Source organism: Dreissena polymorpha, chromosome 12 (assembly GCF_020536995.1).
Source record: "Dreissena polymorpha isolate Duluth1 chromosome 12, UMN_Dpol_1.0, whole genome shotgun sequence".
In the NCBI taxonomy this organism is placed as follows: domain Eukaryota; kingdom Metazoa; phylum Mollusca; class Bivalvia; order Myida; family Dreissenidae; genus Dreissena; species Dreissena polymorpha.
Window position 1 is genome coordinate 13,106,981 of NC_068366.1, and position 27,713 is coordinate 13,134,693.

At 38.3% G+C, this 27,713-nt stretch overlaps 1 protein-coding gene across 15 annotated transcripts in view; it reads right to left on the reverse strand.

The window, feature by feature from the left end:
• Positions 1–890: 890 nt before the first annotated feature.
• The window catches only part of LOC127852289 (CUB and sushi domain-containing protein 1-like), a 39,310-nt gene continuing 12,487 nt past the window's right edge, over positions 891–27,713 (reverse strand). For 7 of the 15 annotated variants that reach the window (XR_008036175.1, XR_008036174.1, XR_008036172.1 and 4 more), the window contains exons 2-4: positions 8,176–8,403; positions 1,527–1,719; positions 891–1,029 (exon numbers count right to left, since the gene is read on the reverse strand). Coding sequence is in view for 2 of the 15 variants with exons in the window: in XM_052386209.1 (XP_052242169.1) it covers positions 1,598–1,719; positions 8,176–8,403; positions 9,692–9,919; positions 18,830–19,057; positions 20,354–20,483 (936 nt within the window). In the remaining 13 variants the exon portion in view is untranslated. Of the gene's footprint in view, positions 1,030–1,526; positions 1,720–8,175; positions 8,404–9,691; positions 9,920–15,788; positions 15,908–18,829; positions 19,058–20,353; positions 20,586–21,860; positions 22,079–23,386; positions 23,605–24,914; positions 25,133–26,442; positions 26,661–27,713 lie in introns of those variants that run through there. The other 8 variants (XM_052386209.1, XR_008036163.1, XM_052386210.1 and 5 more) reach the window with 8 other exon arrangements.

The following is a 27,713-nucleotide window of genomic DNA, read 5'->3' on the forward strand; positions in this document are numbered from 1 at the left end:
TAAACCGCTTATATGCGACATATATTTTTTGGTAAGGGTAAGCTCGAATAAATTATTTGAAACAGGATGGAATTAATTTAATGAAGCATTTATTATGTATGTTAACAATAAAGATAAACTTATGAACGTTTTTACATACTAAATATATATGGGAGAGATTGTACAATTGCTAATTAATTTTTAATGTGAACAAAAGTAAATCATTTAAAAATGTATAAGCACTTTAAGTCGTGCGTATTCAATAACAGCACATTGCACATACTTTTAATTATGCATGTCGGTGGTAGATCACTCCATTTCTTGTTTGCGTAACAAAGACGGGATACATTTCCAAGCAGCGTGTATCCAGCCTCACACGAGTACACGGCGACCGAAAGATATGTTGTTCCGTTAGAGGTATCCACATGTCCGTGTTGCGGTTGTGTCAAGTTCCCACAATCTAATAAAATTTGGACAAACAAATTTCGTTGCTTTTATTTTCTGGCAGCATCGCATTAATTATCAGTTATTACATAATTTGTTTGCATAATGGAACAATTTAATATGAATTATGTATTTGACTTATTAATTGTGTATTTATTTGCTTTACTGATAATTTAGGATCAACCTTTGAGTCTTTTCTTGTCGGTTTTATAAGCTCAAACAGCTGTCTTATGTTATCTTGTTACTTTTGTGGATACGATACATTTTGATATGATGAGATTCTCGATATAAAACGTGTTTCATCATTTGTTCCACTGCGTTATATAAGCTATGTAAACCTTTCCAATGTTTCAAGTTGTTTCTTACAATGACTTTCTAATTAATATATTGCGTGCTTATGCAGAATCAATAAATGTGAGTTTTGTTTTACCATTGACTTTGCACTCTGGTGTCGGGCGGTTCCAGGTGTTGTTGTTAAGGCATGTTGTTTTACTGTTTCCGACTACAGTGTAGCCAATATCACAGTAGAATGTGGCCGTGTTTCCTACAGCGGTTCCATTCGAGATATTCACCCAGCCATGGTCTGGATCAAAGGTCTTCCACAATCTGTAACATTGTGAGTATAGCTCGGTATCCTAAGATAATATGTATTTAAAGCACATCAGTATTTCTTTTTTGAGCCGATTATATGTCAAATAAAATCACCATGAACTTGTCATGATTATTTAAATCACGTGAGTAGGGAATGAATGGAGGAATGTCTCCTATGTTGCAAGTAGTAAACAAAAAAAGAATCCAAAACAAAGGCGAATATGTTGCGCATTAAAAAAAAAAGAATGCAACGTAGAATGTTTTTATTTAATTGTTGTTTTCTACCTCGATATATTACTATTATGGTTTTGTTAATGTAATTATATTTTTTAATAAAAATCTTGGAAATTCTGAAAACTTGGATCTAATGACTTCATATAATGCTTTTTAGTCTGGTTTCACAAAATATGCAATGAGTTCTTTAACGATGTTCTGTTGTTTTACGACAACAATTGTTGTGTACGGATGCACTGTAATAGTGAAAAACACAACTATTTTTAGGATCAGTGTACCTTTTGGTTCGCAGCCAGACGTTTTTCCCCAACGGCCATCGGAACCACAAGTTATATTCTCCGATACATGTTTATGTGGGGTCCCACGATTCTGTATCCGTCATTGCAATGACATCTCCAAAGAGGGTTCCACTATGCCATGTTATTTGTGCATAATCGGAGTTTTGGTCATCGAGTGTAAATTTACCGCAATCTAAAACATATAGATATTAACGTTTAATTAGTATATTACGCGTTATAAACACACTCGTTTATAATCAGACATGTTTCGCAAGATATAATTTCGTAAGACGATCATCGCAACTCAGCACGATCATCTACGAATGTAAAATGATTAACCTCTCGTGATAATATGTAAGCAATAAGCAAAATTGATTATTGTGCATCAACATTTATGTTAACAATACTGTCATCGAAATGCAAAGATAGTTTTTGTGTCGCCTGTCTATGGTCAGGGGTTATTTAGGTGCAACTTGCTTCGGCGGTGTCGGCGGCGGCGTCACACTTTTCGAAAAAGGCTCATAACTTCTGTGTCCCGTCAGATATTGCTTTCATATTTGGTATGCATGTGTATATGGAAAACACCGTTCCATGCGCATACAATTTTTGACCCCTGTGACCTTTACCTTGAACTTGAGGGCAACGTTAACGTTTCGAAATCTGCGACCGCGATTCAAAAAAGGCTCATACCTACTGTGTCCCTTCAGATATTTCTTTCATATTAGGTACGCATGTGTATCTTGACAACACCTTTCCATGCGCATGGAATTTATGGAACTTGGGGACCGCGTTCAGGTATCGAAATATGCGACCGCGATTCAAAAAAAGCTCATAACGTTTGTGTCCCCTCAGATATTGCTTTTATATTTGGTACGCATGCGTATCTGGACAAGACCTTTCCATGCGCATAAAAGTTTTGACCCCTATGACCTTGACCTTGAACTTAGGGTCCGCGTTTAAATTTCGAAATCTGCGACCGCGACCCAAAAAAGGTTGATTACTTCTATGTCTTGAGCTTTACTTCAAACATTTTTTGATAGCTTTTGTTTTGCCCCTGGCATCTACGATGCGGGAGGCATGTAGCGTTTGTCCTGTCCGTCCGTCCGTCAGTAAGAAAATCTTGATTAACCCATTTTGACCGTTTCGTCTGACCTCAATACCGCTTGCTACAGAGCTTCGATAATTGCATGGATGTTGTCTTTCATCACCCTGCACACATGCTACCATCAGGCGACACATCCAAATCGCGGGGTTCTAGTTAAATATATAAGTAATCATTTAGTTCGGAATAAAAAGTACATCCTGAAAAAAGTTCACGTTCATGAATATTATTAATTACTGAATATAACCGCAAAAGTAATTTATATTAATGTTTTTTTTACAACCAATTGAGCTTATCCATTACATACATTTATTCAAATCTGAAATGATTATTGTTATAGCTAATCACCAAAATGAATCTAATTCCAAGTTTGATATCTTATTCCACATTCTCATAATACAGCATGAGTTGTCATTACTGTTATGTTCAATGACACGGAATATTTTTTTTTCAATCCCATCCAATACTGAAATACTTACGCAAGTCATTGATTGCTATTGATTATTTGATAGAGTAAGCATTACTCCTGATTTTATTGATGTGTTCTTAATAGAATTATAAACATGTAACCTAAGTGTTTATATAGCAAGAGCATTAGACTTCTTGGAAACCTCTATTAAAGTATCTAGCATTGATTGATCATTTTATTTAGCTAGCATTGTTTGATCATGGATCAAAACATATTATAAGATGCATTACTTACAAAATCAGTAATTAAAATAAGTACGTATCTAGTACAACTTATAGACTTTTTAATTTTATTATAAATAAAAGAAGATAAATACATAAACAAAAATACATAAACAAATAAATTAATAAATAAATAAATAAATATATATATATATATATATATATATATATATATATATATATATATATATATATATATATATATATATATATATATTATTGAATATATGATTATATTATGTTATCACACGAATCTGTTGAAAAACGATATATTAAATTATATTATGATGTAGTAATAGTAAATAACACTTAAACTTATAATAATGATGATTATACTAATTCTAGTTGTAGAAGCAGTAGTGATAGAAGTAGTAGTATTGCTGTAATAAATAAATAAATATATATATATATATATATATATATATATATAGGCATTTCCCCAGGCGGTTTTAGCACAGCGGGCCCGCGGTGCCTGGACTTCAAAATCCATTTCGCCGCGGCGCTTGATTTTCCGATCATGATGCCGAAACGCCGAAAAGTTTACAGTCCCTTGTAATTTCTGATCCGTCTGTATTCGGCCAACGACCAATCCGTATAAGCTGTGTGTGCAAAGGCTTAGATAAGACGCGAGCACGATTTACGGGTCGTTTATAGGTGTCAACTATGGTGTTTGCCCCCTAATAATGGTCGATAATGATCGATTATTACTGGTGCACATGGCTTAAGAGCAATTAAAGGTATGCGCGATTTTGTTGATGTTTTATTTTAGTTGCAAACAACTATTTCAGCGGTGTTTCAAGAGTAGTCACTGTTGTTTGTTGCGGTAGTGTGTACTATAATAACAGAACAGAAATTGTGTTTTATTATGACGTGCAGTATAATAAAACAAACAAAGCATGATTAAGATGATTCATGTCACGTCAATCATATAATTTTTGTAAAATACGGTATACATTTAAGCGTAATTGAAGTTATATTTACGGTTAATTGAAGTCAACTCTCATTTGATTGCTCCCTAAAACTTAAATGTTTTCACACTATTTCAAACGCGACTAAAATTAACAGCACCAACATTTAATGCATTCACATCAAATAGTTTATTCGATATTTTCGGAATACGATATATATCTGCAACAAAGTTATCTTTAGTTTGTGGGCACGCCAGAATGCTACGATCTAAGATACGACCAGTCCCTGTGCCTGGAAAATCTTCAGTTACCCATTTCATTGTCAGTACTACTAATAATCGTGTCTGTCAGAGAGTGCAATGAATGAAAGTTTCCAGGACGTTTAAATGATCCTCTAACCTCTGACCCACCAAACAAGCGACTCAAACAGCGAGCCAGTGGGTTCGACAGTAGTTGGACGAAATATTGTCCATGGGTAACACATTTTGAAGGAGGTTAGAATATCTTTACTTTTTATAAGTTTGTAGTGAAAGCAACACTAAATGAAATCGCAAGTGAATAATAATTGAAAACAGACAGATATTGTGTTGCATCAATTATAAGACTCTACAGATGATAACATTTCAATATGAATGTCACTTTATAAACATATAATATACTATTAAATAAAACAGTTGTACGTATGATGTGCTCTTTGTGTATTCGTCACATGTGCAGATCAGTACGTTCTAGATGAAGCAGTCGGTACTGCTCCGTTGGTACTTGACTAGACTGTCAAGAATATAAAAACACACGAAAAAAAGCTTTTTGCTGAAATATCTCATTGTGTTAAATCGAAGAGATTTAAAATTCTAATTTCAGTGTAATTTGACAAATTGTGTGTATTTTAAACTGCGAGAGGGCATCAGCACAATAAAAAGGGTAATAACAGAAAATCGTGCTCTCCCAAAGTCTGATGTCCTCAATGTTCTGGTGATGGTCATCATTGAAGGACCTGCCAATGAGGCAGTGGACTTCGGAAGAATGGTGGATGCCTGGCAACAGGAGTAGCCTCGGAGAACAGTTCTTCCAAGTTAACATTTTATATATGTATACGTGTGGTAAAATATGTAATTGTCGTTGTGGGTTTTTTTGCAATAATTTTGTAGTGCGTTCTAATGCCTACTGTTATTTTTCTTGTTATTTCATATTATAAAACATAACTTAAATAAAATAAATTGTGGAAAAATAAATAAACAATAAAATAAATAGTAGTGTTTAAATAACTCAAAAGTAGTGCGTATTTTATAAAAGAACATGTAGAGAAGTGGTTAAATAGCTCCAAAGTATTGTACATTGCGATTAAGAAAAAAAAAATAGAAAATAAATAAAACATTGAAAGCGAAATGGGCACCCTTCCGTACCAACCCCCATTCCGCGATGTCATGCCGCTGTGACTGACCAAATTCCTGGGGAAATGCCTACATTTACCGTTTTGTGTACGTCGACTACATTGTATACTACTACTGCTGCTGCTACTACTATATTAAGTTAATACATATTTATTATATATATATATATATATATATATATATATATATATATATATATATATATATATATATATATATATATATATATATATATATATATATATATATATATATTATATATATATATCTATATCTTATTATATATATCTATATATATATATATATATATATATATATATAATAAAATATGTATTAACTTATATAGTAGTAGCAGCAGCAGTTTTACACAAAACGGTAAATGTAATACTCATAATGCCTGCCAGCAAGTAAAAGTAAATTAAGGTCGAACATGGATACTTAAACAAATCAAGTCAAACATTGCAAGTGCATAAAAAAGGGAATGAATTAATCGTGGCTTGTTACAGACCATAATATTAGTGTAGAAATAATTATAAGAACTCTTATAACTCTTATTACGCCAAATGCGTTTCTATTTATTACCACGATTACAAAAAATGTGTAAGTAAAAGGAAGTGATACTTTGAGATTTATAAATTTTCTAAAATTAAACAAAATAATGAAGTTAATAAAGTAAATGTCCATATACAATTGAAGTCACGATATTCACGTTTTTGTCAAACACTGTAGCAACGGTTATTTGCTGTTGCGCGTCGTCAGTCATCAGGATTTACCTACTAAACAGTTCAAATGCACATTTATTTTCCAATCTTTACATAACTCTTTTTAAAACCTGTTTCGCCATGATATCTTTTTTAATTTCAAAATTGATTACGTCGGGTACAAAACTTAGCCAATAGGCAAATTAAAGACAATACTTGTAACAACTCTAGAAATCACGTGTGTTTCCCAGTGCTCCCTAATGTTGATGAAACCTGTTCAGAACGTGTGTAATCATAATGCCTCAGCTGTGTATTAAAATTGCGTTTGAAAATGGTTCCGAACCGTTGAAAAAAGGAATTGTGTTCCTACTTAGGTCGGCGGAATCAAAATAATGCTTATTTAAATATAAATAAAGTATGTGAAGTTATAATGAAATTAATAAAGAATAAAGATTTGTGCATCTAGATATGTGCTCCAATGACCATAAGACGTTTACTGAATGTAAAAGACGATCGAGTGATTGTTATTTTCTTTGACAAAATTCAGTGTTATTGTATAATTTTGAAGGGGTCGTTGTAAACATTTACTGAAACAAGGAATCCAGTAAATACACATTAATGAAGTGTGTTGTATTTATGTTCAGCACAAGTTGTAGTGTTTTTGTTCAGTTTTATTATAGTTTATTTTAACATAAGTAAATAGGATGTGTTTACTTCGAGTTGCAGAAATAAGAATACTCTACTTATATATTGAAAGTTCGGTTCAGAAACATCGTTTTACCCTTTTCAAATAGACAAACCAAATGCAAAGCTGACATTCCATTTCACCATTTCACGCATATTGCGGAATGCGTGTTCGTATTATTAACAAATGCTAGCTTTCTGAGAAAACCTACAATTGTAGAGGAACATTAAAACAATTAAATTGATATTGATTTATGCATATTAGCTAAGTTGTATAGAGCATGATTATCAACCATTCCACGTTGAGCAAACAATCACGATGTACAGTATCGATTGCGGTATTCGGACGAAGTACCAGGGCCGACTCGCTATACAGCTCTGACAGGTCATCGCTACTCTTTAGTTACAACACTAAACCGATAGATTCTCCATTTCAATCCCATAGACAATTGCTGACTTTGCCAAAACGTTATACTTTATATCGAACATTCTTCTTCAATGGCTGAACTGCACGCATATAGTGGTGTGTCATTGCCCAATTACTAACTGCATTGCACGCATATTGCGGAATTCGTATTAATTGCAGATAGATGGCTGGATATCATGCAAATAGCGGCGTGAGTGACATATGCCTGTTGCTTAAATAACTGGATTGTACGCGTGTAGCGTGTATTAATTCAATAAATTTTGCGTAGACTGCAAAAGGTATTTCGTGAAACATTTAAGCGGCAACGAGGCACATTTTGAAGACTTTGCAGACTGTAATGTGATCGGATAATACGTTGCATCATGTTTCGTTATTAAATGCATTTAGTATGCAATCGGTGTTTGTCGGATTATTCAACTGACAATGGCTATTGTTGGTTTTCTTGTCATATAACAAAGGACAGTGCACAAACTATGGTAAGAGCTATAACATAACCAAAGCCTACCTATAATGAGAAACCTTAAGAAGACAATTGATATTAAACGAGATAAATTGCTATTCTTGCACAAAATGTATCGTCAGATGACTATGATGTTCATTCAATTTTCTCACATATTGCCAATATAATATATCAAAAATTGCCAAAATAGTGTGATGTTTATACAAGCCAGAAACGACTTTCTAATGTTTTTACGGGTGTTGCACTACAGAAAGCGTTGTCAAAAAATTATCACATAAATTCATACTTATCATAGAGCAGTCTTCAGCAGGTGTCCAGTCCCCGTTTAATCTGCACTTCACTCTTTGGGTTGTATTTGGGTTGCCATGGGTTGATGTGTTTTGCAACCAGTATCCATCGTCACACTTGAGTTGCACGTTTGCGTCATAATTCATCTTCGTAGCATTGCTTAACGTAGCATTAGCCAACTGCCAGTGACTAGCTTGGCTCTGCTTGGTCCAGAGGGCAGGGCAGGCTATGCGAAATGGTATAAAATTAACAATTCGCGCAAATATGTGTTCACATAACCAATTGTGAGTCATTAGAAACAACAAACACGTGCTAACACATGTACCAAATTAATAAAGCACATATTTAAGGAATATGAAAATAACACTCCAAAGCTATGTCGTATTATGCGTTGAGAACGTTCAAGTTAACCATTAGTTTGTCTAATAACCGATGTGCATATTTAAAAGTATATTTTACTCACTAAAAGCGGATAAATTAGCCGTATAGCGACCCTAGAAAGGCGTTCGTATCGTCCAAAAATAAAACATTTCTAACATTGTATATGGTCCACAAAACATATGAATGCACATGTACCTCATACAATCATATTGAAGTATGTATATTGGCAAAGTTGTCGTATAAAGCATTCATGTCAAACATTGCCCTATGGCGAACACTCACGATGTTCGGTATGGCTTGTGCCATTTAGACTAGGTACCAGCTCCGACTCGCTATACAGCTCTGACAGTACAGTGGCACCCAACAGTTATAACCCCTATAATGGACCAATGCTCCATGATTTCAAATCCATATACCATTGCTGACTTCGCCCAAAAGTTATACTTTATATCGAACATTCTATAATGGCTGGATTCCACGCATAGAGAGGAGTGTGTCTTAATTGCCAAATGCTTAAATAGCTGCATTGCACACACATTGCAAAACGCGTGTTAGTTGCATGGTAGTTTACTGGAATCCATGCATATAGCGGAGTGCGTGACGTTTGCATATTGCTTGCAACGCTAGAGTGTACGCGTAAAGCGTGCATTTATTGAAACGAATTGTTTAATACTGCCAAAAGTATTTGGTGCATTATTTTAAAAAAGAGGTATACGTTAAAGACTTGGTAGCATGAATACTTATCTGATCGTACGTTGCACACTGTTCCGTTATTGAATATATCAATTCTGCAATCGGTGGGTTTATGATTATGCAAAACAAAAAAAATGGTTCTCGTTGGTTTTTCTGTCATTTGGCAAAGAGCAATATGCAAAACATGGTGAGAGTTAAGCATTGCAAACATGTACCTACATGCAGACACTTTAACAAGACAAAAGAAACCAGCAAACTTGCTATTCTTGCACATTATGTATCGTCAACTGAGTACGATTTACAATCAAGTTTCCCTCCTATTGGCAATACAATATTTAAGAAAAGACAGAAACGTGTGCTGGCTATCAAATGGACAATGAACGTCTTTTTTTACTTTTATTACGGGAAACGACGTCAAACAATTCTCACAAAATGCATACTTATCATAGTGCAATTTGCAGCAGGTGTCCAGGTCCCGTTTAGTCCGCACCTCACTGTCTGCGTGGTCTGTGGTTGGCCGAACTTCGACGCAGGTTTCAACCAGTATCCATCGTCACACCTTAGTGTCATTTGTGCGCCGTAGTTCTGCTCGGTAGCATTGTTAAACGCAGCATCATCCGAATGCCAGTGACTATCATTGGTGTGTTCGCCGTTGAGGGCCGGGCAAGCTATGCAAAATTGTATGAAATTAATCATTCGTGCAAACGTAAGTTCACACAAATAATGCTGAATCATACGAAACCACAACACAGGTGCGCACGCAGGTACTACACTGATAAAAGAATACATACACGGAATATACAAATCACATTAACAAAACCAGTCATGTTTATCGGCGAGAACGTTTGTTTTTACCAATAGTTTGTCTATAAACTGATTTATGCCTCTAAAAGCATTGTCTACTCACTAAAAGCGGATAAACGAGCCGTATAGCGATTCTAGAAAGGCGTTCATATCGTCCAAAAATGTAATATTTCTAAAATTGATATGGTCCACAAAACATATAAACGCTCATTCACATGAACCTCATACAATCATATTGAAGTATGTATATTGGCAAAGTTGTCGTACAAAGCATTCATGTCAAACATTGCCCTTTGGCGAACACTCACGATGTTCGGTATGGCTTGTGCCATTTAGACTAGGTACCAGCTCCGACTCGCTATACAGCTCTGACAGTACAGTGGCACCCGACAGTTATAACCCCTATCATGGACCAATGCTCCATGATTTCAAATCCATATACCATTGCTGACTTCGCCCAAAAGTTATACTTTATATCGAACATTCTTCGATGGCTGGATTCCACGCATAGAGAGGAGTGTGTCTTAATTGCCAAATGCTTAAAGAGCTGCATTGCACACACATTGCAAAACGCGTGTTAGTTGCATGGTAGTTTACTGGAATCCATGCATATAGCGGAGTGCGTGACGTTTGCATATTGCTTGCAACGCTAGAGTGTACGCGTAGAGCGTGCATTTATTGAAACGAATTGTTTAATACTGCCATAAGTATTTGGTGCATTATTTTGAAAAAGAGGCATACGTTAAAGACTTGGTAGAATGAATATTTATCTGATCGTACGTTGCATACTGTACCGATATTGAATATATCAATTCTGCAATCGGTGGGTTTATGATTATGCAAAACAAAAAAATGGTTCTCGTTGGATTTTTCTGTTATTTGGCAAAGGGCAATATGCAAAACATGGTGAGAGTTAAGCATTGCCAACATGAACATTCATGTAGACACTTTAACAAGACAAAAGAAAGCAGCAAACTTGCTATACTTGCACATTATGTATCGTCAACTGAGTACGATTTACAATCAAGTTTCCCTCCTATTGGTAATACAATATATAAAAACAGACAGAAACGTGTGCTGGATATCAAATGGACAAGCACGGAACGTCGTATTTTTATGTTTATTACGGGAAACGACGTCAAACAATTCTCACAAAAATGCATACTTATCATAGTGCAATTTGCAGCAGGTGTCCAGGTCCCGTTTAGTCCGCACCTCACTGTCTGCGTGGTCTGTGGTTGGCCGAACTTCGACGCAGGTTTCAACCAGTATCCATCGTCACACTTTAGTGTAATTTGTGCGTCGTAGTTCTGCTCGGTAGCATTGTTTAACGCAGCAGCATCCGAATGCCAGTGACTATCATTGGTTTGTTCGCCGTTGAGGGCCGGGCAAGCTATGCGAAATTGTATCAAATTAATCATTCGTGCAAACGCAAGTTCGCACCAATAATGCTGAATCATACGAAACCACAACACAGGTGCGCATGCAAGTACTACACTGATAAAAGAATACATACACGGAATATACAAATCACATTACCAAAACTAGTCATGTTTATCGGCAAGAACGTTTGTTTTTACCAATAGTTTGTCTATTAACTGATGTATGCCTCTAAATGCATTGTCTTCTCACTTAAAGCGGATAAAAGAGCCGTATAGCGATCCTAAAAAGGCGTTCATATCGTCCAAAAATGTAATATTTCTAAAATGGATATGGTCCACAAAACATATGAACGCACATTCACATGAACCTCATACAATCATATTGAAGTATGTATATTGGCAAAGTTGTCGTATAAAGCATTTATGTCAAACATTGCTCTTTGGCGAACACTCACGATGTTCGATATGGCTTGTGCTATTTAGACTAGGTACCAGCTCCGACTCGCTATACAGCTCTGACAGTTCAGTGCTACCCGACAGTTATAACCCCTATCATGGATAAATGCTCCATGATTTCAAATCCATATACCATTGCTGACTTCTCCCAAAAGTTATACTTTATATCGAACATTCTTCAATGGCTGGATTCCACGCATAGAGCGGAGTGTGTCTTAATTGCCAAATGCTTAAATAGCTGCATTGCACACACATTGCAAAACGCGTGTTAGTTGCATGGTAGTTTACTGGATTCCATGCATATAGCGGAGTGCGTGACGTTTGCATATTGCTTGCAACGCTAGAGTGTACGCGTAGAGCGTGCATTTATTGAAACGAATTGTTTAATACTGAAAAAAGTATTTGGTGCACTATTTTGAAAAAGAGGCATACGTTACAGACTTGGTAGAATGAATATTTATCTGATCGTACGTTGCATACTGTTCCGTTGATGAATATATCAATTCTGCAATCGGTGGGTTTATGATTATGCAAAACAAAAAAATGGTTCTCGTTGGTTTTTTCTGTTATTTGGCAAAGGGCAATATGCAAACTATGGTGAGAGTTAAGCATTGCCAACATGTACATACATCTAGACACTTTAACAAGACAAAAGAAACCAGCAAACTTGCTATTCTTGCACAGTATGTATCGTCAACTGAGTACGATTTACAATCAAGTTTCCCTCCTATTGGCAATACAATATTTAAGAACAGACAGAAACGTGTGCTGGCTATCAAATGGACAAGCACGGAACGTCGAATTTTTATGTTTATTACAGGAAACGACGTCAAACAAATCTCACAAAAATGCATACTTATCATAGTGCAAATTGCAGCAGGTGTCCAGGTCCCGTTTAGTCCGCACCTCACTGTCTGCGTGGTCTGTGGTTGGCCGAACTTCGACGCAGGTTTCAACCAGTATCCATCGTCACACCTTAATGTCATTTGTGCGTCGTAGTTCTGCTTGGTAGCATTGTTTAACGCAGCAGCATCCGATTGCCAGTGACTATCATTGGTGTGTTCGCCGTTGAGGGCCGGACAAGCTATGCGAAATGGTATGAAATTAATCATACGTGCAAACGTAAGTTCGCACAAATAATGCTGAATCATACGAAACCACAAAACAGGTGCGCACGCAGGTACTACACTGATAAAAGAATACATACACGGAATATACAAATCACATTACCAAAACCAGTCATGTTTATCGGCGAGAACGTTTGTTTTTACCAATAGTTTGTCTATTAACTGATGTATGCCTCTAAATGCCTTGTCTACTCACTTAAAGCGGATAAACGAGCCGTATAGCGATCCTAGAAAGGCGTTCATTTCGTCCAAAAATGTAATATTTCTAACATTGATATGGTCCACAAAACATATGAACGCACATTCATATGAACCTCATACAATCATATTGAAGTATGTATATTGGCAAAGTTGTCGTATAAAGCATTCATGTCAAACATTGCCCTTTGACGAACACTCACGATGTTCGGTATGGCTTGTGCCATTTAGACTTGGTACCAGCTCCGACTCGCTATACAGCTCTGACATTTCAGTGCTACCCGACAGTTATAACTCCTATCATGGATCAATGCTCCATGATTTCAAATCCATATACCATTGCTGACTCCGCCCAAAAGTTATACTTTATATCGAACATTCTTCGATGGCTGGATTCCACGCATAGAGAGGAGTGTGTCTTAATTGTCAAATGCTTAAATAGCTGCATTGCACACACAATGCAAAACGCGTGTTAGTTGAATGGAAGTTTACTGGATTCTATGCATATAGCAGAGTGCGTGACGTTTGCAAATTGCTTGCAACGCTAGAGTGTACGCGTAAAGCGTGCATTTATTGAAACGAATTGTTTAATACTGCCAAAAGTAGTTGGTGCACTATTTTGAAAAATAGGCATACGTTAAAGACTTGGTAGAATGAATATTTATCTGATAGTACGTTGCATACTGTTTCGTTATTGAATATATCAATTCTGCAATCGGTGGGTTTATGATTATGCAAAACAAAAAAATGGTTCTCGTTGGTCTTTCTGTTATTTGGCAAAGGGAAATATGCAAAACATGGTGAGAGTTAAGCATTGCTAACATGTACATACATGAAGACACTTTAACAAGACTAAAGAAACCAGCAAACTTGCTATTCTTGCACATTATGTATCGTCTACTGAGTACGATTCACAATCAAGTTTCTCTCATATTGGTAATACAATATTTAAGAACAGACAGAAACGTGTGCTGGATATCAAATGGACAAGCACGGAACGTCGTATTTTTATGTTTATTACGGGAAACGACGTCAAACAATTCTCACAAAAATGCATACTTATCATAGTGCAATTTGCAGCAGGTGTCCAGGTCCCGTTTAGTCCGCACCTTACTGTCTGTGTGGTCTGTGGTTGGCCGAACTTCGACGCAGGTTTCAACCAATATCCATCGTCACACCTTAGTGTCATTTGTGCGTCGTAGTTCTGCTCGGTAGCATTGTTTAACCCAGCACCATCCGAATGCCAGTGACTATCATTGGTGTGTTCGGCGTTGAGGGCCGAACAAGCTATGCGAAATTGTATGAAATTAATCATTCGTGCAAACGTAAGTTCGCAAAAATAATGCTGAATCATACGAAACCACAACACAGGTGCGCACGCAGGTACTGCACTGATAAAATAATACATACACGGAATATACAAATCACATTACCAAAACCAGTCATGTTTATCGGCAAGAACGTTTGTTTTTACTAATAGTTTGTCTATTAACTGATGTTTGCCTGTAAATGCCTTGTCTACTCACTTAAAGCGGATAAACGAGCCGTATAGCGATCCTAGAAAGGCGTTCATATCGTCCAAAAATGTAATATTTCTAACATTGATATGGTCCACAAAACATATGAACGCACATACAATCATTTTGAAGTATGCATATTGGCAAAGTTTTCGTATAAGGCATTCATGACAAACATTGCCCTTTGACGAACACTCACGATGTTCGGTATGGCTTGTGCCATTTAGACTAGGTACCAGCTCCGACTCGCTATACAGCTCTGACGGTTCAGTGCTACCCGACAGTTATAACCCCTATCATGGATCAATGCTCCATGATTTCAAATCCATATACCATTGCTGACTTCGCCCAAAAGTTATACTTTATGTCGAACATTCTTCAATGGCTGGATTCCATGCATAGAGCGGAGTGTGTCTTAATTGACAAATGCTTAAATAGCTGCATTGCACACACATTGCAAAACGCGTGTTAGTTGCATGGTAGTTTACTGGATTCCATGCACATAGCGGAGTACGTGACGTTTGCATATTGCTTGCAACGCTAGAGTGTACGCGTACAGCGTGCATTTATTGAAACGAATTGTTTAATACTGCCAAAAGTATTTGGTGCACTATTTTGAAAAAGAGGCACACGTTAAAGACTTGGTAGAATGAATATTTATCTGATCGTACGTTGCATAGTGTTCCGTTATTGAATATATCAATTCTGCAATCGGTGCGTTTATGATTATGCAAAAAAAAAATGGTTCTCGTTGGTTTTTCTGTTATGTTGCAAAGGGCAATATGCAAAACATGGTGAGAGTTAAGCATTGCCAACATGTACATACATGTAGACACTTTAACAAGACAAACGCAACCAGCAAACTTGCTATTCTTGCACATTATGTATCGTCAACTGAGTACGATTTACATGCAAGTTTCCCTCCTATTGGCAATACAATATTTAAGAACAGACAGAAACGTGTGCTGGCTATCAAATGGACAAGCACGGAACGTCGTATTGTTATGTTTATTACAGGAAACGACGTCAAACAATTCTCACAAAAATGCATACTTATCATAGTGCAATTTGCAGCAGGTGTCCAGGTCCCGTTTAGTCCGCACCTCACTGTCTGCGTGGTCTGTGGTTGGCCGAACTTCGACGCAGGTAACAACCAGTATCCATCGGCACACCTTAGTGTCATTTGTGCGTCGTAGATCTGCTCGGTAGCATTGTTTAACGCAGCAGCATCCGAATGCCAGTGACTATCATTGGTGTGTTCGCCGTTGAGGGCCGGGCAAGCTATGCGAAATTGTATGAAATTAATCATACGTGCAAACGTAAGTTCGCACAAATAATGCTGAATCATACGAAACCACAACACAGGTGCGCACGCAGGTACTACACTGATAAAAGAATACATACACGGAATATACAAATCACATTACCAAAACGAGTATTTTTTATCGGCGAGAACGTTTGTTTTGACCAATAGTTTGTCTTTTAACCGATGTAAACCTCTAAATACCTTGTCTACTCACTTAAAGCGAATAAACGAGCCGTATAGCGATCCTAGAAAGGCGTTCGTATCGTCCAAAAATGTAATATTTCTAACATTGATATGGTCAACAAAACATATGAACGCACATGCACATGAACCTCATACAATCATTTTGAAGTATGCATATTGGCACAGTTTTCGTATAAGGCATTCATGACAAACATTGCCCTTTGGCGAACACTCACGATGTTCGGTATGGCTTGTGCCATTTAGACTAGGTACCAGCTCCGACTCGCTATACAGCTCTGACGGTTCAGTGCTACCCGACAGTTATAACCCCTATCATGGATCAATGCTCCATGATTTCAAATCCATATACCATTGCTGACTTCGCCCAAAAGTTATACTTTATGTCGAACATTCTTCAATGGCTGGATTCCACGCATAGAGCGGAGTGTGTCTTAATTGACAAATGCTTAAATAGCTGCATTGCACACACATTGCAAAATGCGTGTTAGTTGCATGGTAGTTTACTGGATTCCATGCACATAGCGGAGTGCGTGAAGTTTGCATATTGCTTGCAACGCTAGAGTGTACGCGTACAGCGTGCATTTATTGAAACGAATTGTTTAATACTGCCAAAAGTATTTGGTGCACTATTTTGAAAAAGAGGCATACGTTAAAGACTTGGTAGAATGAATATTTATCTGATCGTACGTTGCATACTGTTCCGTTATTGAATATATCAATTCTGCAATCGGTGGGTTTATGATTATGCAAAACAAAAAAATGGTTCTCGTTGGTTTTTCTGTTATGTTGCAAAGGGCAATATGCAAAACATGGTGAGAGTTAAGCATTGCCAACATGTACATACATGTAGACACTTTAACAAGACAAACGAAACCAGCAAACTTGCTATTCTTGCACATTATGTATCGTCAACTGAGTACGATTTACATGCAAGTTTCCCTCCTATTGGCAATACAATATTTAAGAACAGACAGAAACGTGTGCTGGCTATCAAATGGACAAGCACGGAACGTCGTATTGTTATGTTTATTACAGGAAACGACGTCAAACAATTCTCACAAAAATGCATACTTATCATAGTGCAATTTGCAGCAGGTGTCCAGGTCCCGTTTAGTCCGCACCTCACTGTCTGCGTGGTCTGTGGTTGGCCGAACTTCGACGCAGGTAACAACCAGTATCCATCGGCACACCTTAGTGTCATTTGTGCGTCGTAGTTCTGCTCGGTAGCATTGTTTAACGCAGCAGCATCCGAATGCCAGTGACTATCATTGGTGTGTTCGCCGTTGAGGGCCGGGCAAGCTATGCGAAATTGTATGAAATTAATCATACGTGCAAACGTAAGTTCGCACAAATAATGCTGAATCATACGAAACCACAACACAGGTGCGCACGCAGGTACTACACTGATAAAAGAATACATACACGGAATATACAAATCACATTACCAAAACCAGTATTTTTTATCGGCGAGAACGTTTGTTTTGACCAATAGTTTGTCTTTTAACCGATGTATACCTCTAAATGCCTTGTCTACTCACTTAAAGCGAATAAACGAGCCGTATAGCGATCCTAGAAAGGCGTTCGTAACGTCCAAAAATGTAATATTTCTAACATTGATATGGTCCACAAAACACATGAACGCACATACAATCATTTTGAAGTATGCATATTGGCAAAGTTTTCGTATAAGGCATTCATGACAAACATTGCCCTTTGGCGAACACTCACGATGTTCGGTATGGCTTGTGCCATTTAGACTAGGTACCAGCTCCGACTCGCTATACAGCTCTGACGGTTCAGTGCTACCCGACAGTTATAACCCCTATCATGGATCAATGCTCCATGATTTCAAATCCATATACCATTGCTGACTTCGCCCAAAAGTTATACTTTATGTCGAACATTCTTCAATGGCTGGATTCCACGCATAGAGCGGAGTGTGTCTTAATTGCCAAATGCTTAAATAGCTGCATTGCACACACATTGCAAAACGCGTGTTAGTTGCATGGTAGTTTACTGGATTCCATGCACATAGCGGAGTGCGTGACGTTTGCATATTGCTTGCAACGCTAGAGTGTACGCGTAAAGCGTGCATTTATTGAAACGAATTGTTTAATACTGCCAAAAGTATTTGGTGCACTATTTTGAAAAAGAGGCATACGTTAAAGACTTGGTAGAATGAATATTTATCTGATCGTACGTTGCATACTGTTCCGTTATTGAATATATCAATTCTGCAATCGGTGGGTTTATGATTATGCAAAACAAAAAAATGGTTCTCGTTGGTTTTTCTGTTATGTTGCAAAGGGCAATATGCAAAACATGGTGAGAGTTAAGCATTGCCAACATGTACATACATGTAGACACTTTAACAAGACAAACGAAACCAGCAAACTTGCTATTCTTGCACATTATGTATCGTCAACTGAGTACGATTTACATGCAAGTTTCCCTCCTATTGGCAATACAATATTTAAGAACAGACAGAAACGTGTGCTGGCTATCAAATGGACAAGCACGGAACGTCGTATTGTTATGTTTATTACAGGAAACGACGTCAAACAATTCTCACAAAAATGCATACTTATCATAGTGCAATTTGCAGCAGGTGTCCAGGTCCCGTTTAGTCCGCACCTCACTGTCTGCGTGGTCTGTGGTTGGCCGAACTTCGACGCAGGTAACAACCAGTATCCAACGGCACACCTTAGTGTCATTTGCGCGTCGTAGTTCTGCTCGGTAGCATTGTTTAACGCAGCAGCATCCGAATGCCAGTGACTATCATTGGTGTGTTCGCCGTTGAGGGCCGGGCAAGCTATGCGAAATTGTATGAAATTAATCATACGTGCAAACGTAAGTTCGCACAAATAATGCTGAATCATACGAAACCACAACACAGGTGCGCACGCAGGTACTACACTGATAAAAGAATACATACACGGAATATACAAATCACATTACCAAAACCAGTATTTTTTATCGGCGAGAACGTTTGTTTTGACCAATAGTTTGTCTTTTAACCGATGTATACCTCTAAATGCCTTGTCTACTCACTTAAAGCGAATAAACGAGCCGTATAGCGATCCTAGAAAGGCGTTCGTATCGTCCAAAAATGTAATATTTCTAACATTGATATGGTCCACAAAACATATGAACGCATGCACATGACCTCATACAATCATTTTGAAGTATGCATATTGGCAAAGTTTTCGTATAAGGCATTCATGACAAACATTGCCCTTTGGCGAACACTCACGATGTTCGGTATGGCTTGTGCCATTTAGACTAGGTACCAGCTCCGACTCGCTATACAGCTCTGACGGTTCAGTGCTACCCGACAGTTATAACCCCTATCATGGATCAATGCTCCATGATTTCAAATCCATATACCATTGCTGACTTCGCCCAAAAGTTATACTTTATGTCGAACATTCTTCAATGGCTGGATTCCACGCATAGAGCGGAGTGTGTCTTAATTGCCAAATGCTTAAATAGCTGCATTGCACACACATTGCAAAACGCGTGTTAGTTGCATGGTAGTTTACTGGATTCCATGCACATAGCGGAGTGCGTGACGTTTGCATATTGCTTGCAACGCTAGAGTGTACGCGTAAAGCGTGCATTTATTGAAACGAATTGTATAATACTGCCAAAAGTATTTGGTGCACTATTTTGAAAAAGAGGCACACGTTAAAGACTTGGTAGAATGAATATTTATCTGATCGTACGTTGCATACTGTTCCGTTATTGAATATATCAATTCTGCAATCGGTGCGTTTATGATTATGCAAAAAAAAAAATGGTTCTCGTTGGTTTTTCTGTTATGTTGCAAAGGGCAATATGCAAAACATGGTGAGAGTTAAGCATTGCCAACATGTACATACATGTAGACACTTTAACAAGACAAACGAAACCAGCAAACTTGCTATTCTTGCACATTATGTATCGTCAACTGAGTACGATTTACATGCAAGTTTCCCTCCTATTGGCAATACAATATTTAAGAACAGACAGAAACGTGTGCTGGCTATCAAATGGACAAGCACGGAACGTCGTATTGTTATGTTTATTACAGGAAACGACGTCAAACAATTCTCACAAAAATGCATACTTATCATAGTGCAATTTGCAGCAGGTGTCCAGGTCCCGTTTAGTCCGCACCTCACTGTCTGCGTGGTCTGTGGTTGGCCGAACTTCGACGCAGGTAACAACCAGTATCCAACGGCACACCTTAGTGTCATTTGTGCGTCGTAGTTCTGCTCGGTAGCATTGTTTAACGCAGCAGCATCCGAATGCCAGTGACTATCATTGGTGTGTTCGCCGTTGAGGGCCGGGCAAGCTATGCGAAATTGTATGAAATTAATCATACGTGCAAACGTAAGTTCGCACAAATAATGCTGAATCATACGAAACCACAACACAGGTGCGCACGCAGGTACTACACTGATAAAAGAATACATACACGGAATATACAAATCACATTACCAAAACCAGTATTTTTTATCGGCGAGAACGTTTGTTTTGACCAATAGTTTGTCTTTTAACCGATGTATACCTCTAAATGCCTTGTCTACTCACTTAAAGCGAATAAACGAGCCGTATAGCGATCCTAGAAAGGCGTTCGTATCGTCCAAAAATGTAATATTTCTAACATTGATATGGTCCACAAAACATATGAACGCACATACAATCATTTTGAAGTATGCATATTGGCAAAGTTTTCGTATAAGGCATTCATGACAAACATTGCCCTTTGGCGAACACTCACGATGTTCGGTATGGCTTGTGCCATTTAGACTAGGTACCAGCTCCGACTCGCTATACAGCTCTGACGGTTCAGTGCTACCCGACAGTTATAACCCCTATCATGGATCAATGCTCCATGATTTCAAATCCATATACCATTGCTGACTTCGCCCAAAAGTTATACTTTATGTCGAACATTCTTCAATGGCTGGATTCCACGCATAGAGCGGAGTGTGTCTTAATTGCCAAATGCTTAAATAGCTGCATTGCACACACATTGCAAAACGCGTGTTAGTTGCATGGTAGTTTACTGGATTCCATGCACATAGCGGAGTGCGTGACGTTTGCATATTGCTTGCAACGCTAGAGTGTACGCGTACAGCGTGCATTTATTGAAACGAATTGTTAATACTGCCAAAAGTATTTGGTGCACTATTTTGAAAAAGAGGCACACGTTAAAGACTTGGTAGAATGAATATTTATCTGATCGTACGTTGCATACTGTTCCGTTATTGAATATATCAATTCTGCAATCGGTGCGTTTATGATTATACAAAAAAATGGTTCTCGTTGGTTTTTCTGTTATGTTGCAAAGGGCAATATGCAAAACATGGTGAGAGTTAAGCATTGCCAACATGTACATACATGTAGACACTTTAACAAGACAAACGAAACCAGCAAACTTGCTATTCTTGCACATTATGTATCGTCAACTGAGTACGATTTACATGCAAGTTTCCCTCCTATTGGCAATACAATATTTAAGAACAGACAGAAACGTGTGCTGGCTATCAAATGGACAAGCACGGAACGTCGTATTGTTATGTTTATTACAGGAAACGACGTCAAACAATTCTCACAAAAATGCATACTTATCATAGTGCAATTTGCAGCAGGTGTCCAGGTCCCGTTTAGTCCGCACCTCACTGTCTGCGTGGTCTGTGGTTGGCCGAACTTCGACGCAGGTAACAACCAGTATCCATCGGCACACCTTAGTGTCATTTGTGCGTCGTAGTTCTGCTCGGTAGCATTGTTTAACGCAGCAGCATCCGAATGCCAGTGACTATCATTGGTGTGTTCGCCGTTGAGGGCCGGGCAAGCTATGCGAAATTGTATGAAATTAATCATACGTGCAAACGTAAGTTCGCACAAATAATGCTGAATCATACGAAACCACAACACAGGTGCGCACGCAGGTACTACACTGATAAAAGAATACATACACGGAATATACAAATCACATTACCAAAACCAGTATTTTTATCGGCGAGAACGTTTGTTTTGACCAATAGTTTGTCTTTTAACCGATGTATACCTCTAAATGCCTTGTCTACTCACTTAAAGCGAATAAACGAGCCGTATAGCGATCCTAGAAAGGCGTTCGTATCGTCCAAAAATGTAATATTTCTAACATTGATATGGTCCACAAAACATATGAACGCACATGCACATGAACCTCATACAATCATTTTGAAGTATGCATATTGGCAAAGTTTTCGTATAAGGCATTCATGACAACATTGCCCTTTGGCGAACACTCACGATGTTCGGTATGGCTTGTGCCATTTAGACTAGGTACCAGCTCCGACTCGCTATACAGCTCTGACGGTTCAGTGCTACCCGACAGTTATAACCCCTATCATGGATCAATGCTCCATGATTTCAAATCCATATACCATTGCTGACTTCGCCCAAAAGTTATACTTTATGTCGAACATTCTTCAATGGCTGGATTCCACGCATAGAGCGGAGTGTGTCTTAATTGCCAAATGCTTAAATAGCTGCATTGCACACACATTGCAAAACGCGTGTTAGTTGCATGGTAGTTTACTGGATTCCATGCACATAGCGGAGTGCGTGAAGTTTGCATATTGCTTGCAACGCTAGAGTGTACGCGTAAAGCGTGCATTTATTGAAACGAATTGTTTAATACTGCCAAAAGTATTTGGTGCACTATTTTGAAAAAGAGGCATACGTTAAAGACTTGGTAGAATGAATATTTATCTGATCGTACGTTGCATACTGTTCCGTTATTGAATATATCAATTCTGCAATCGGTGGGTTTATGATTATGCAAAACAAAAAAATGGTTCTCGTTGGTTTTTCTGTTATGTTGCAAAGGGCAATATGCAAAACATGGTGAGAGTTAAGCATTGCCAACATGTACATACATGTAGACACTTTAACAAGACAAACGAAACCAGCAAACTTGCTATTCTTGCACATTATGTATCGTCAACTGAGTACGATTTACATGCAAGTTTCCCTCCTATTGGCAATACAATATTTAAGAACAGACAGAAACGTGTGCTGGCTATCAAATGGACAAGCACGGAACGTCGTATTGTTATGTTTATTACAGGAAACGACGTCAAACAATTCTCACAAAAATGCATACTTATCATAGTGCAATTTGCAGCAGGTGTCCAGGTCCCGTTTAGTCCGCACCTCACTGTCTGCGTGGTCTGTGGTTGGCCGAACTTCGACGCAGGTAACAACCAGTATCCATCGGCACACCTTAGTGTCATTTGTGCGTCGTAGTTCTGCTCGGTAGCATTGTTTAACGCAGCAGCATCCGAATGCCAGTGACTATCATTGGTGTGTTCGCCGTTGAGGGCCGGGCAAGCTATGCGAAATTGTATGAAATTAATCATACGTGCAAACGTAAGTTCGCACAAATAATGCTGAATCATACGAAACCACAACACAGGTGCGCACGCAGGTACTACACTGATAAAAGAATACATACACGGAATATACAAATCACATTACCAAAACCAGTATTTTTTATCGGCGAGAACGTTTGTTTTGACCAATAGTTTGTCTTTTAACCGATGTATACCTCTAAATGCCTTGTCTACTCACTTAAAGCGAATAAACGAGCCGTATAGCGATCCTAGAAAGGCGTTCGTATCGTCCAAAAATGTAATATTTCTAACATTGATATGGTCCACAAAACATATGAACGCACATGCACATGAACCTCATACAATCATTTTGAAGTATGCATATTGGCAAAGTTTTCGTATAAGGCATTCATGACAAACATTGCCCTTTGGCGAACACTCACGATGTTCGGTATGGCTTGTGCCATTTAGACTAGGTACCAGCTCCGACTCGCTATACAGCTCTGACGGTTCAGTGCTACCCGACAGTTATAACCCCTATCATGGATCAATGCTCCATGATTTCAAATCCATATACCATTGCTGACTTCGCCCAAAAGTTATACTTTATGTCGAACATTCTTCAATGGCTGGATTCCACGCATAGAGCGGAGTGTGTCTTAATTGACAAATGCTTAAATAGCTGCATTGCACACACATTGCAAAACGCGTGTTAGTTGCATGGTAGTTTACTGGATTCCATGCACATAGCGGAGTGCGTGAAGTTTGCATATTGCTTGCAACGCTAGAGTGTACGCGTAAAGCGTGCATTTATTGAAACGAATTGTTTAATACTGCCAAAAGTATTTGGTGCACTATTTTGAAAAAGAGGCATACGTTAAAGACTTGGTAGAATGAATATTTATCTGATCGTACGTTGCATACTGTTCCGTTATTGAATATATCAATTCTGCAATCGGTGGGTTTATGATTATGCAAAACAAAAAAATGGTTCTCGTTGGTTTTTCTGTTATGTTGCAAAGGGCAATATGCAAAACATGGTGAGAGTTAAGCATTGCCAACATGTACATACATGTAGACACTTTAACAAGACAAACGAAACCAGCAAACTTGCTATTCTTGCACATTATGTATCGTCAACTGAGTACGATTTACATGCAAGTTTCCCTCCTATTGGCAATACAATATTTAAGAACAGACAGAAACGTGTGCTGGCTATCAAATGGACAAGCACGGAACGTCGTATTGTTATGTTTATTACAGGAAACGACGTCAAACAATTCTCACAAAAATGCATACTTATCATAGTGCAATTTGCAGCAGGTGTCCAGGTCCCGTTTAGTCCGCACCTCACTGTCTGCGTGGTCTGTGGTTGGCCGAACTTCGACGCAGGTAACAACCAGTATCCATCGGCACACCTTAGTGTCATTTGTGCGTCGTAGTTCTGCTCGGTAGCATTGTTTAACGCAGCAGCATCCGAATGCCAGTGACTATCATTGGTGTGTTCGCCGTTGAGGGCCGGGCAAGCTATGCGAAATTGTATGAAATTAATCATACGTGCAAACGTAAGTTCGCACAAATAATGCTGAATCATACGAAACCACAACACAGGTGCGCACGCAGGTACTACACTGATAAAAGAATACATACACGGAATATACAAATCACATTACCAAAACCAGTATTTTTTATCGGCGAGAACGTTTGTTTTGACCAATAGTTTGTCTTTTAACCGATGTATACCTCTAAATGCCTTGTCTACTCACTTAAAGCGAATAAACGAGCCGTATAGCGATCCTAGAAAGGCGTTCGTATCGTCCAAAAATGTAATATTTCTAACATTGATATGGTCCACAAAACATATGAACGCACATGCACATGAACCTCATACAATCATTTTGAAGTATGCATATTGGCAAAGTTTTCGTATAAGGCATTCATGACAAACATTGCCCTTTGGCGAACACTCACGATGTTCGGTATGGCTTGTGCCATTTAGACTAGGTACCAGCTCCGACTCGCTATACAGCTCTGACGGTTCAGTGCTACCCGACAGTTATAACCCCTATCATGGATCAATGCTCCATGATTTCAAATCCATATACCATTGCTGACTTCGCCCAAAAGTTATACTTTATGTCGAACATTCTTCAATGGCTGGATTCCACGCATAGAGCGGAGTGTGTCTTAATTGACAAATGCTTAAATAGCTGCATTGCACACACATTGCAAAACGCGTGTTAGTTGCATGGTAGTTTACTGGATTCCATGCACATAGCGGAGTGCGTGACGTTTGCATATTGCTTGCAACGCTAGAGTGTACGCGTAAAGCGTGCATTTATTGAAACGAATTGTTTAATACTGCCAAAAGTATTTGGTGCACTATTTTGAAAAAGAGGCATACGTTAAAGACTTGGTAGAATGAATATTTATCTGATCGTACGTTGCATACTGTTCCGTTATTGAATATATCAATTCTGCAATCGGTGGGTTTATGATTATGCAAAACAAAAAAATGGTTCTCGTTGGTTTTTCTGTTATGTTGCAAAGGGCAATATGCAAAACATGGTGAGAGTTAAGCATTGCCAACATGTACATACATGTAGACACTTTAACAAGACAAACGAAACCAGCAAACTTGCTATTCTTGCACATTATGTATCGTCAACTGAGTACGATTTACATGCAAGTTTCCCTCCTATTGGCAATACAATATTTAAGAACAGACAGAAACGTGTGCTGGCTATCAAATGGACAAGCACGGAACGTCGTATTGTTATGTTTATTACAGGAAACGACGTCAAACAATTCTCACAAAAATGCATACTTATCATAGTGCAATTTGCAGCAGGTGTCCAGGTCCCGTTTAGTCCGCACCTCACTGTCTGCGTGGTCTGTGGTTGGCCGAACTTCGACGCAGGTAACAACCAGTATCCATCGGCACACCTTAGTGTCATTTGTGCGTCGTAGTTCTGCTCGGTAGCATTGTTTAACGCAGCAGCATCCGAATGCCAGTGACTATCATTGGTGTGTTCGCCGTTGAGGGCCGGGCAAGCTATGCGAAATTGTATGAAATTAATCATACGTGCAAACGTAAGTTCGCACAAATAATGCTGAATCATACGAAACCACAACACAGGTGCGCACGCAGGTACTACACTGATAAAAGAATACATACACGGAATATACAAATCACATTACCAAAACCAGTATTTTTTATCGGCGAGAACGTTTGTTTTGACCAATAGTTTGTCTTTTAACCGATGTATACCTCTAAATGCCTTGTCTACTCACTTAAAGCGAATAAACGAGCCGTATAGCGATCCTAGAAAGGCGTTCGTATCGTCCAAAAATGTAATATTTCTAACATTGATATGGTCCACAAAACATATGAACGCACATGCACATGAACCTCATACAATCATTTTGAAGTATGCATATTGGCAAAGTTTTCGTATAAGGCATTCATGACAAACATTGCCCTTTGGCGAACACTCACGATGTTCGGTATGGCTTGTGCCATTTAGACTAGGTACCAGCTCCGACTCGCTATACAGCTCTGACGGTTCAGTGCTACCCGACAGTTATAACCCCTATCATGGATCAATGCTCCATGATTTCAAATCCATATACCATTGCTGACTTCGCCCAAAAGTTATACTTTATGTCGAACATTCTTCAATGGCTGGATTCCACGCATAGAGCGGAGTGTGTCTTAATTGCCAAATGCTTAAATAGCTGCATTGCACACACATTGCAAAACGCGTGTTAGTTGCATGGTAGTTTACTGGATTCCATGCACATAGCGGAGTGCGTGACGTTTGCATATTGCTTGCAACGCTAGAGTGTACGCGTAAAGCGTGCATTTATTGAAACGAATTGTTTAATACTGCCAAAAGTATTTGGTGCACTATTTTGAAAAAGAGGCATACGTTAAAGACTTGGTAGAATGAATATTTATCTGATCGTACGTTGCATACTGTTCCGTTATTGAATATATCAATTCTGCAATCGGTGGGTTTATGATTATGCAAAACAAAAAAATGGTTCTCGTTGGTTTTTCTGTTATGTTGCAAAGGGCAATATGCAAAACATGGT